We start from the raw sequence: 13,022 nt of genomic DNA on the forward strand, positions 1-13,022 counted from the left end.
TCTTTTGCAAATTACTTTCATATTGTCAGACATGATTTGTCAAAACCTGAAGACTCACATTTTTTTAGTTTGCATTGTTGGAATGGGAGTGATGGTGGTAGGCGGAGAGAACAGTTTCTCCGAAGAATGGGGGTACTGTTTTCGAAGGGAGTGAGGGATAATAGGCAAACAAAACAGATTCCATTGCAGCAGTGAACCTTCAAATTCAGATGCCCTTCAGCAAGGCTCAGTTCTCTCTATCTAGTCTTTCTTGCATTACCGTTACAGGTCTATGCTGTTCTTGTGGTTTGAATCTTTGATTGCTATCTTCCTCCTCCCGCGCGTTCTTACGTATCTTTTATAATCTGAGGTCCTCAGGCTCTCTCACCAGCAAATTTAGTCTCTTAGATTACTTCCTCCATGCTATGGACTTAATATTCATGTCCCCACCCAGCCAAATTCAGATGTTGAAACCCTAATCCCCAATGTGATGATACTTGGAGATGGGGCCATTTAAACGTCATTAGGTCCTGAGGGTGGAGCCCTCATGATGAAGTAAGTTCTCTTATAAGAGGAGGCTCAAGAGAGCTAGCTTCTCCTCCTTTTATCTCTCCGCCTTGTGAAGATACAGTGAGAAGATGGCCGTCTACAAACCATTAACAGAGCCTTCATCAGACACTGACTCTTCCGGCACCTCGATCTTGAAATCCACTGACTCCAAAACTGTGAGACATAAGTATTTGTTAAAGCCACCCAGTCGGTGGCATTCTATTACAGCCATTCAAACTGACTAAGAAACTCCACTATTATTATTTAAAGGCTTTATTTCCTCCATATAGACAACAGTCCCTTATGCTAGTTTGTAATCAACATTTCCTGGAGGTAAATGTATTCATTCAGTTTTGTTGCTTTTAGTAGGCCCTGATCCCATTTCCATGGTTTCTGTTACCAGGGTGGCTGAAAATTAGTCAGAAACCAGAGAAGATGAAGCCATTGTGGGCTTCCAAGGCCAATAGGCTAGGAAATAAATTATTCCATTATTAGGATGAAAATGGAATCCTCACATTAGCCTTCCTGATTGCTTGCTTACCTTGTTTTTATACTTTCTAAGTGAACAGGAACAAAGCCACTTGCTGCTGTTCTCATTAACATTAATGATCAATAAGTAGAATTTTTTTTTTTTTGCTGATTCTTATATTGTGTTCAATATTATGTATGCTTAATTAAGAGTTTATTAGGGCATTGCCAGTCTTGCTCATTATCTCCTCTACAAGATAAATGTGTTTCTTAGGCAAGTAGCTAACATGAAGCAACAATGACTGACTCAGTTTTTGTAATTAAGCAAGGCTTTCAGTTATATTTGTTGGGGGTGGGGAGGAAAAAAGCAAGAATTAGCATTTACTATTGACATATTTTAGATACTCAAAAAAGAAAGGGACTTATAACAATTTCAGCACTGAATATTAATGACCAGAGCTGACTTGGTGTCCAAGGGAAATGTTTGGCCTTGTATCTTCCCCTAAGCTCCTCTGAGGTTCTTTCCATCCTTTAAAATCATGATTTGAAATGAAATACTGATGCATGCTATAACATGGATAAACCTTAAAAACCTTATATAAAGTGGAAGAAGCCAGGGACGAAGGACTACATATTGCATGATTCCACTTGTGTGGAATGGCTGGAACAGGCAAATCCATAGACAGGAAAGAGATTAGTGGTTGCCAGGGATTAGGGGAAATGAGGAGATTGTGGGGTGATGGCTAAGGGGTATGGGATTTATTTTTGGGGTGGTGAAAATGTTCTGAAATTGATTGTGGTGATGAATACACAACTCTGCCTATACTAACAGCTATTGAATTGTATGCTATAAATGGGTGAATTGGGTGGTGTGACTTAGATCTCAATATAAAGCTGTTTTTTAAAAATCCACTCTACTCTTCCTGTTACCATCATATATTCTCCTTCTTTGGAATCTTTAGAAACTGGATCACTGTTACCTTTTCTATCAGGTCCTCTTACTATCATAAATGACTTTGACATTCATATGGAAGAGCCATCACTGAATGCCCCAGTGAGCCCTTTACTTGGTCTTTGCTTCTCCAATAACTTTCACCTCCTTTCCACTTGGCCACCCACTCCACCCTTGTTTGTTGCAAGCCTCACCTGACTCCCTCACTCTCTCCACAACAGAACAATGAATTCTCATCTCGCTCTCTCAGAACACAACCTTCAATACTTCCAGATATCTCACTGAGTTGCTCTAACTATAACCTGGACTTTGAAGGCACAGAGTCTTCCTCTTCCTCAACTCCATTACATTCTCTCATTCTGCTCCATCAGCATCCACAACCTCTCTCCCTGTGCTGAAACTCCCCAATTTCATTTTTACTGCTTTCCTTGCCTGGCTTGAATTCCATGGTTTGTCACTTCAGCCTCTCATTCTTTCATCTCAGTCATCTGGCAAATCTTAGCTCTATCAATGCGACTAATTATAGACTGACCCTGTCACAGATTCATCTCAACTGTACTCTCAGTTATCTTTCCATACTGCTCCAGAAGCCTCTCTCCAGTTCTCTAAGGTTTCTAGTAGAAACTCCATACTTCTCAACCCATCTCTACTTCCACCTCCCTCTTCATGTCCAGCAGATATATTTTTTTTTGAGATGGAGTTTCACCCTGTTAGAGTACAGTAATGTGATCACAGCTCACTGCAGCCTCGACTTCAGGTGATTCTCAGGTAATCCTCCCACCTCAGCTTCCGGAGTAAGCTGGGACTACAGGGGCACACCACCTGTTTTTCAAATTGAGGTGGGGGTCTTGCCATATTGCCCAGGCTACGCTCAAGCCATCCTCTTGCCTTAGCCTTCCAAAGTGCTGGTATTACAGGCACGAGCCACCATGCCCGGCCTGTATATACATTTACAGCAAGTTCAGTCGATATTTTCCCTTACTCAGGCAAGGCTGTCATCTAGACCTTAGAGACAGGACTACTAGCATAAGAATAAAGGGTTAGCATTTGAATATATCTGGGGGATATGCTTAGCTATAATAAACTATATGCCTACCTACATCCTTTCTTCCTCCCCTACTATTCATTGTTCTGAGCAAAATGGCAGAAATCCCCTTTGCTGATTTTCTCTCCCTGTGCTGTGGCTTGCATCACCTCTTTACTACTCAGTGTCCTTGTAGTATTATTCACTCCCCCACCCATCTTCAGCTTTTGCCTCTCTACTGACTGCTTCCCATTAGCATGTCTCTCCCTTCTTAGGCAACAACAGCGCCTCTAGCTTGAGGACACCCCCTTCTCCAGCTACCTCTCTATTTTTTTCTTCATTTTTAAATGCAAACCTCCAACCAGGTGCGGTGGCTCACGACTATAATCCCAGCACTTTGGGAGGCTGAGGCAGGTGGATCACTTAAGCCCAGGAGTCCTAGACCAGCCTGGGCAACACAGTGAAACCTCATCTCTACTAAACATACAAAAATTAGCCAGGTGTGGTGGCACATGCCAGTAGTCCCAGCTACTAGGAGGCTGAGGCAAGACAATCACTTGAATCTGGGAGGCGGAGGCTACACTGAGCAGAGATCGCCACTGCACTCCAACCCAGGCAACACAGTGAGACTCCATCTCAAAATAAATAAATAAATCTAAACCTCCTAAAAGAGCTGTCTCCACTTCTTCCTTTCCACTTTTTTCTCCTTATTTTACAATCAGTATTTCTACACATCACTTCATTCAAATGGCTTTTAAAAAAATCCAGTGAGCCCCTTTGATTCCTACTTGAATTCTCACCAATATTTGGCATATTTGACAACTTTCTCCTTCTTAGCAGGATCTCTTCATTTAGCTTCATGACTGTACACACTTCTGGATCTCCTCCTGTATCTTCTTTTGTGACTCTTCTGCTGTCTGCCCCCTGAAAGTTAGTATTCCTGAGTTGTGTCCTGAGTATTTGTATAAATGATCTATTAATAGATAACACATTATCACAAACTTAGCAGTTTAAAACACCAACCACTTATTATCTCTCAGTTTCTGTGGGTCAGGAGTCCAGGCACAGGTTAGCTAGGTCCTCTGCTTTGCTTTCACAACGCTCAAATCAAGGTATCAGCTGGCTCTGCATTTTCATCTGGAGTTCAGGGTCCCCTTACAAATGCATTCAGGTTGTTGGCAGAATTCAGTTCCGAGGTCTCCGTTTTTGTTGTAGTTGTTGTGGGCTGGGTTCATTTTCACCTCCTAGAGACTACTCTCAAGTCCTTCCATGTGGCCCCTCGATCTAAGCATTGAAGAAGCTCCTTGTTGAACCTCTTATGCTCCAATCTCTCCGACTTCTTTTTCTACCAGCTGGATAAAATTATCTTCTTTTAAAGGGCCCATATGATTAGGTTAGGCATGCTTGGATAATCTCGTTATCTTAAGGTCAATTGATTAATAATTTTAATTATATCTGCAAATTCCCTTTTGTCAGGTAACTTAACATAATTGTGGGAATAATACCAGGTGGGGAATGTCATGGTAACCATCTTATAATTCTGCTTTCCACAGTTTTTAAAAAAATTATTATTATTCTACATATTCTCCTGGAGTGATCTCACCCTTCTACTCAGCTTTATTTACCAGCTCTATGCTGAGGACTCACAAATCTCTAACTTCAGTTCCAACCTCACTCCTGAGCCTTTAGACCTGTATCAACAACTCCCACTGTTTACTTGGACGCTCCACATATATTTGATTTTAGAGGCTGAAAAATGAGTTCATCATTTCACCACCAGCCTGCCTTCTTTGTGCGTTCTCTCTCCCAGGAAATCATCCCCCAGTGTCATCTCTGACTGTATGCCCACTCCCCCTGCCGCCACATCAAAACAACCTATATCAATCAACCCAACCTCCTAAACTCTCTCTAATATACCTCCTTTTCTTGATTAATAAAGAAAAGGAGAAAATAAGAACAACTCTGCTTATTCCCTGTTCAGGCTACCTTCACCTCTCATGTGAATTATTCAACAGCTTCCCAATTGGTCTCCTGGCCACCAGTCTTGACCTCTGCAATGGACATTTGGATCTGCTTCTTCAAGATCCATTCTAACCTCCTTGTGTTCCTTTTGGAAAACTAAAAACTAGATTTCTTAGCTAGGCTTCTGGTTGCGACGTAAATTCCAACAGTCAGGTGTACCCATGCAAGATTTGGAAGGTGGAAGTGATATATCATGAACAGGGGACCTGCTTCTGCTGTTTCTGGGGCAAGCAGGGTTACGAAAGCATTTGGCTTTCAGTGATAGTTATAGAGGGAGTCCAGTGTCCAGTCCCCAGCTACATGAGTGAAAAGCAGCAGTGAAAAAAGGCATCCTCTTTGCTGGCAGCAGCTTTCTGATTTCCAGATCATGATAGCAGGGTGATAGTCCTGGAGCCAGCTGTTACATGGAAACAGTGGCTTAATATTCCAGTTCACTGATCACAGGAGAGGCAGCAGCTCTCTGGCAGTCAAGTTCTGCAGTGCTATTCTGGAAGGTTTTCCTGGAAGCTCAGCTCAGATTTTGCTCCTCCAGCAATTCCAATCATTTTTAGACTGCTTCTGTTTGTATCATTTATTTTATCTACAACTGAACTCTGACTACAGTATAACCTACAATTTATCACATTTCATCCAGAGTGAGCTCTCTGAAGCTCTAGAACTCAAATCCAATAATGGCATTGCCCTTGCTTAAAATCTTTCAATGCCCTCCAATATCCTTATATGAAGTCCAAATGTTTTAATTTTGTTTGAAAGATCCTGCATGATCTGGTCCTCCTAGCCTCTGTAGACTTATCTTTACTCGAGAACCCTCTGGCCACACTGACCTTCCATTCAGGCACCTAAGATATGAACCCATCTCTTTGTCTTGGCAAATGTCATTCTCCCTGTATGGAACATTCTTGTCCTGTCTTCTCTTGGCTTTCTCCCCCATTTTTTTCTGACCTTGGCCTAAGGGCTTTGTCCTCCAAGAAACCTTCTCTGACCCCACTGACCCCACCACCCATCACTACCACAAAAACTCTGGGCTAGGCACTATCCTATGTGTTCCCACAGCTCCCTGGCCTTCCTAGTTTGAAACACTGTACTCTTTGAAACTTCCTAGTTTGAGGCTGGGCAAGGTGGCTCATGTTTGTAATCCCAGCACTCAGCACTTTGGGAGGCCAAGGCAGGCGGATCACCTGAGGTCAGGTCATAGACCAGCCTGTCCAATATGGTGAAACCCTGTTTCTACTATAAAATACAAAAATTAGCTGGGCGGGTGATGCACACCTGTAGTCCCAGCTACTCGGAAGGCTGAGGCAGGAAAATCGCTTGAACCCGGGAGGCAGAGGTTGCAGTGAGCCAAGATCATGCAACGGCACTCCACCTGGGCGACATAGTGAGACTCCGTCTCAAAAAAAAAAAAAAAAAGAAACTTCTTAGTTTGAAACACTGTACTGGGATTGCCGGTTGTATACTGTGCCATCCCTCTTGTCCCCATTATACCATAAGAACCTGGTGAAAGGTTCCATGCCTAAGTTGTGTTCTATTTTATCCCCAGTCCTCAGTGAGTACCTGGCATGGCTGTGCAAATTGAATGAACTAATTAAAGAAGGTGAAGCATTTTAAGCACAAGGTTTAATCTCTATTGGATTTATGTTTTAGAAAAGCATGTGGCCATGTACAGAAAGAACCATAATGGAATCAGGTGGAGGGAATGAGCTGAGATATAAAGTCCAGTTTGTTAGTCTGACCTAGTGCAATATTAGTAGTGATGGAAAGAAGGAGAATACTCCAGAAAAACTGATAACACTCAAGAAGTAATGAGACAGGGTCCAATTAAACCTTCTTCTTTTCCATTTTTTTTTTTATTTTTGTGTTTGTTTGTTTTTTTGAGACAGAGTTTTGTTCTTGTTGCACAGGCTGGAGTGCAGTGGAGTGGTCTCGGCTCACTGCAACCTCCACCTCCCTGATTCAAGCAATTCCCCTGCCTCAGCATCTCGTGTAGCTGGGATTACAGGCACGTACCACCACATCCAGCTAATTTTTTGTTTGTTTGTTTTGTATTTTTAGTAGAGATGGGGTTTCACCATGTTGGGCAGGCTGGTCTCAAAATCCTGACCTCAGGTGATCCACCCGCCTCGGCCTCCCGAAGTGCTGGTATTATAGGCGTGAGCCACCGTGCTCAGCCTAAACCTTCTTTTGGCACCTCAATTAAACTTAACATTTTTGAGTACTTACTCTATGCAAAGCATTGCATTAGGTTATGCCATAAAGCAGTTCTGAAGATATTATTCCAGTTTTGGAGACTGCAAGGGTTTCAGTCAGCCAGTAAAGACAGAAATACTTTAATACTGGGCAAAGAGGCAAAAGGAAGTAGATTTGAAGAGTTTATGTTTCAAGGGTAAGGGAGTGTGGTTTTCCAGTTTGTTTGTTTGTTTGTTTTTGCCTAAAGATAAGGGGCTAGTAGTTTCTGAGCAATAGACAGTGTCCTGTGGTGGCAAGAACATTGCCTGGAGACAGGACATAGGAGTCTTACTTCTCTACCTGCCAGTAACTGGTATGATCTTGAACAATTTGCTTAACTTCTTTGGACTTCATTCCTCACTTATAAAATAGAATTTTTGAATAAAATCACCTTTAAAATTCTATTATTTTATGTATGTGTTATATTTAAAATGTGTACAGTATTTCTAAATTTTTTCATCAAATCATCTAAAATGTTCATGTATTCTAAATAGTGCTTTAGGATAAATATTTTAACTTAGCTTTTCATATAGTATTTAGAAGACAAGGATATAATAGAGTCATAAATAAATCTCAAGCTTTGGTTTTTTGATTCTAAGAGATGGATGATATACTGTATTCACTTTTGCCAGTTAAGGACAGTTTACCCAAATGAGCTTGCCCCTAACCCCACTTCACTTCCTCAGCCCTTTCAGCCTATGATTTTTAAAATTTTGCCTTATCTATTGCCTAGTATGAATGCTAGGCTTTGTCAGACGAATGTAAAAAAGAGCCTTAAATCATTCTTTTTGCCCTCTTTGATAGACAAGTAGTTTAAAATTCTGTGCTCAGACTTTTTAACAATTCTTCTCAAATTTCAATGGAAGGGAGATGTATGAAAGAGTACAAAAAGCAGGATTAGAATCAAGTAAAAGAGCTACCCACTTGAAAATTCACTTGCTCTTCCCATCATTATGCATGGCTCCTTCTCTTTGTAACTAAGTGTGCAATAAGCTTTCAAGAATGGACAGGAATGCTAGTAGGCATAACAAATGAAACTGGGAAAAAATCCGCGCCTTAATACAAAGTTATTTCTCATTCATTTCAAGTACAATTGGCGGTAGGAGTGATTATGGTGGTAGTGGTCTGTGTACCTCTCTTCCTTGCAGTCATTCAGGAACTCAGGCTGGCAGGATACCCAGGTGCCAACATCCAAGTGGCAGAAGCAGGTCTGGGGAGGGAGGAAGGAAACAGATTTTCCTGTGAGAGGTTTTTATGGGCTAGGCTTGTCACTTTTTTTTCCTTTGAGACGCAGTATCACTCTGTCACCAGACTGGAGTGCAGTGGCATGATCTCCACTCACTGCACTCTCTTCCTCTCAGGTTCAAGCGATTCTCCTGCCTCAGCCTCATGAGTAGCTGGGACTACAGGCGTGCGCCACCATGCCCAGATAATTTTTGTATTTTTAGTAGAGACGGGGTTTCATCCTGTTGGCCAGGATGGTCTCAATCTCTTGACTTCGTGAGCCGCCCGCCTCGGCCTCCCAAAGTGCTGGGATTACAGGCGTGAGGCACCGCACCCAACCAAGCCTGTCACTTTTATTCCTATTTCATTGGCCAGATCTCAGCTCCATGGGCACAACTAACTGCAGAGGAAGCAGAGGAATGAGGTCTAGCTGTGTGCTAAGGAAGAGAATGGGCAGGTTTTGATTACTACATAGGGGTCTCTGGTTTCTGCCTTACCCCCAGGGCACATTGATTCTGTCTAGCTATTCCCTCTCAACTTCTTCCTTTCTACCCCATGTCTTTAGTTGCTCATGAAATATTTCAGAGGTGATTCCTACTTGCCATGAGTAGTTGGGAAATATTTTTAAGGTAGTGATTTTCATCAAGTAAGCATCTGACTTTTATGAGGCAACCTTCAAGTTTCCCTAAGCACTCCAATTTCTGCCTTAGAATATTACAATGCATTAGTTTGTGTAGGGCATACAATGACCATATGTCATTCTCAGTTGTGCATATAGATTTAGCTTCAGGTGAATATAACTGGGAATATTACTCTTCTAATCTTCTCAGGCTTAATGAGGTCAGCGATTAAAAAAAATTCAGATCTCAAGTTTCCTTTAGACCATTTGTCTGGGAAAATTATATCACAACTTTAGAGTTGGATACCATAGCTTTTTTTGGTATAGAGCAATGGTTCTCAAATTGTGGTTCCCAGACAAGCAGCATCAGCATCACCTGGAAACTTGTTAGTAAAGCGATTCTCAGGCCTCACCTCAGACCTCCTGAATCAGAAACTCTGGAAATGAGGTCTAGCAACCTGTACTTTCACAAGTCCTCTAAAAGAATATTCCAGAACCACTGGTTTAGCGATTTGGAGTTGAGTTAGATCATTGTCGAAGCATTTCACTTCAAGGACCAAATCAAGATATTATTTGAAATCATTTGTTTAAAACATATAGAATCTCTCTCTTATATTGCTGTGAATTAAGAGTGTCATAAAAATTCACCGAACGAAAATATTGTGAAGAGCCCTGGGAGGTCATTAGAGCATGTGGTTTTCAAAGGTGTTAGTTACAGAAATCTAAGATTCTATGAAGCATCTCTAGGGGTTTCCTAAAAGAAAATGTTCATACATTTGGTTGGTGACTATCCTTTGACCACCCAGGGTTTGTCTCTAAGAGACTTGAAATTCTGTGTTAGAAGAAATGGAGCTTTAGGACCAAGTCTATATCTTATTCGTCTTTAAATCTTCATTACCTTCCAGAGTGCCCAGCATAAAGTAGACACATAACAAACATTTACAATGTATGTATGTATAGAATAGTCATCTCATGGATTCAAGTGCTTAACTAACTTTTACTAATATTCCGGGGTTATTTTTTTAAAACCAATTTGAATAGTTGTTATTAAAGAGTACTGACTGCTTTATATGTGCCGCCAGTCTTTTCAGCAGCTTATGATTTTATCTAGCAGATATTGAGAATAATGCCTCCAACTCTGAGAAAGAAAGGGGGGAGGAGAGAGAGAGAGAGAGAGAGAGAGAGAGAGAGAGAAACTTATATTAAGATAGTGTTTGTTCCATTTCTTGAAATGTCTATAAAAATATTCTACTTTGACCAAGCAGAAGAAAGGATAACAGAGGTCGAAGATCAAAAAAATACATATATGCTACTTCATGTTAATCTCCTCAGTGACCAACCCAGGATTTCTTCCTCAACCTTGGCACTACTGACATCTGGGGCTGGATCATTCTTTGTTATAGGATCTGTCTTGTACATTGCAGGATATGATGCTGGGCAGCATCCCTGGTCTCTGCCCACTAGATGCTGGCAGCATCACCTACTACTCCTAGTAGTGACAACTAAAATGTCTCTAGACACTGACAAGGGTCCCCTGGGAGGCAAAAGTGCCCAGACTGAGAATCATTGCTCTAACCTAATGTTAATAGGGGAGTAGTAATTTTCCTGCATTTTATTCAAAGCTATGGAAACAGGCTTTGAGAAAGAGCATATGTTCCACATTTCTCTTTAGCTCATTGTTGAGGACTTTGGCAGTGACAGCTCTATCTATTTTGAAATGATTTGGTTCACAAATCCTCATTATTTTAGGCCACTTTTCTCCCTGGAACAACTTTATCTTTGGAGATGCAAATTCACAAACTCTAAGCATCTTTTTTACACTTTCTGTGATCTTCTACACAGCTTTAGCACTGAATTCCATTATTGGGCATTTTCATTTAATAACTTCTAAATAATCCATAGACTGGCTAAAGGAACTCCGTATAAGTCCATAATACAGAGCTAGCAACTGAATGGTTTTTATCAACTTCATTACAATATTTAAAAAAATTATTTAAGGAAAAAAATCTAAGTAAAATGTAATAATTCCCTTTATTACATCCTACTGCAAGATTCTGTCCACGGAAAGAAATTCACAATTGCTTCTGAGATTTACTTCCTGGTATCTAAAGAATATGCTAGTAATTCTATTTCGTGATTTATTTTGGATGTTATCTATTTTCCTCCCTTTAGCACGTGAGGATTTAGCATTATTTCAACCTCCCCTCACTTCTGCTCCTCCACAATATCAATATATTACAATTTTTCTTTAAATCATCAGTGTTTAAATGATGAGCTGACAGTGTATCCTGACATCCTTATTGACATCCTCATGTAAATGTTCCTTCCCTCTCTTATTTTCCACGTGGGTATGTGTTTTAAATCGTCCCCCTTTTTAAAATTTAATGGTATTTTGAGAGAGAGGATAAAAGTATATGGCCATCACATATTTAACAGGAACTAAAACTATTTTTGAAAACTTTGGAAAGATTACATAAAAAGCCTCAAAATCTTATTTTTAGAGGGTAAAAATTTCTGTTTTCCCCTCACCTCTTACATTTAGCATAAATGACAGTGAAGTATTTTTTCAAATTTAAGAAACAAGTATAAAATCTGATTTTTAATTTTTCATGAAACGAATTTTGTATAATTCTTGTATCATTAACACCAATAAATCAGGAACATAAAGAAAACAAAAACAGAGGATTAAAAAAGACAACCAATTGACATGACAGATGAAGAAGATACTAGATGAGAAGAAACATGTATATAACAAAGCCTACAATTGGGAAATTGTGGGAATCAAAGTCAAGCAGTTAATTACTAACAAAGATGGCAACCATGTTTCTTTTGTCTTTCACAGTGAATGCACAATTAGTACTTAATACTAAGACAAGGGAATAAACCATCTATAATCTACTGAAAAAGACCATCTGCTTCTATAAATTTTGTTCTCATACACTTGCCAAAAGAAGAGAACATATTAACAAAATAATGGGCCCTGCACTGTTAATTGCTAGGTTGTTTGCAGTTGTGCTGTTGCTATTAGAATTTAATAAGCCATTCCTTCTGCTAAATTAATAAGCAGCCAAGATTATGTAATAGCTGCTTTCAGTGGCTAATTATTTTTCCCACAATTCCCTCCCCTCCCTACCCCTACCCCCACCTTTTTTTGGCTAGGAGCAGGGAAAGGAGACTGCCAATATGTCATCAGCAAGTCTCCCGTCCTCATTTTCAGAGCCCGAGTAACATTAGGAGCATAACCAGAGTTTAAACTTGGAGGTGGCTGTCTCAGGAACCTTAAGGATATAAGTGTTTTGTACAGAAAAAGAGAAACGCAGCATTTGGATTCAGAGGGCGAATTTTCATTGTGTAGCATTCGAGCTATCTTTTAACTGGCTAATGGCATCTGTTTCTTGTAGTAAGAGAGAAATGGGACATTCGAAAGCACCTTTGGGGCATGACTGGGCAGGGAGCAAGGAGAAATCTGGTGGGGTCGAGGGGACCTAAAGAACTACAGAAAGCCAAATCTGTGCCGTGTGTCGTCCCCTTCTTTAGTATTCCAGTATACGTTAATCATACATGTTAGTAGGAAACTTTCCAAGCAGCATAGTAGTGATTGAAAAGGGGAGGTATTACACATTTTTTTTTGTTTTGCCATACAAAGGCATTTTTTAAAATGCCCCAAAAACTACTGTCTTAGATTCATAGATAGTATAATGCACACAAAAAGAATATAATCACTAATAAAGGATCCCTTTACATTGATTACATTTAGCTTTGTGAAAAATTTAGCATTTCTTTTTTACTTCAGGCCATTAAAAAATTCTGGCGACTATACTTTGGAACCTCTGCAAAAGGGGCATGGCCCAACAAAAGCAATTTTCTCGCTTCCTCTGTAAGAACCCAGGTGACTCGGGTAATGAATAGCATTCGATATGGGAAACCCGTGGCTTTTCAAGGAAGGTCACCTAATCCCG

The 13,022-nt window shown here is 40.4% G+C and overlaps 1 protein-coding gene across 4 annotated transcripts in view; it reads left to right on the plus strand.

The window, feature by feature from the left end:
• The first annotated feature begins 611 nt into the window (after positions 1–611).
• The window catches only part of AP1S2 (adaptor related protein complex 1 subunit sigma 2), a 44,686-nt gene continuing 32,275 nt past the window's right edge, over positions 612–13,022 (plus strand). The window contains exon 1 of one of the 4 annotated variants that reach the window (XM_064364503.1): positions 612–704. In XM_064364503.1, coding sequence (XP_064220573.1) covers positions 618–704 — 87 coding nt within the window. In that variant the 5' untranslated portion in view covers positions 612–617. The remainder of the gene's footprint in view (positions 705–13,022) is intronic. The other 3 variants (XM_012434516.3, XM_012434533.3, XM_012434526.3) reach the window with 3 other exon arrangements.

The sequence above is a fragment of the Aotus nancymaae genome, unplaced genomic scaffold, assembly GCF_030222135.1.
Source record: "Aotus nancymaae isolate 86718 unplaced genomic scaffold, 86718_ANA_hifiasm-v0.15.2.pri h1tg000058l, whole genome shotgun sequence".
In the NCBI taxonomy this organism is placed as follows: Eukaryota; Metazoa; Chordata; class Mammalia; order Primates; family Aotidae; genus Aotus; species Aotus nancymaae.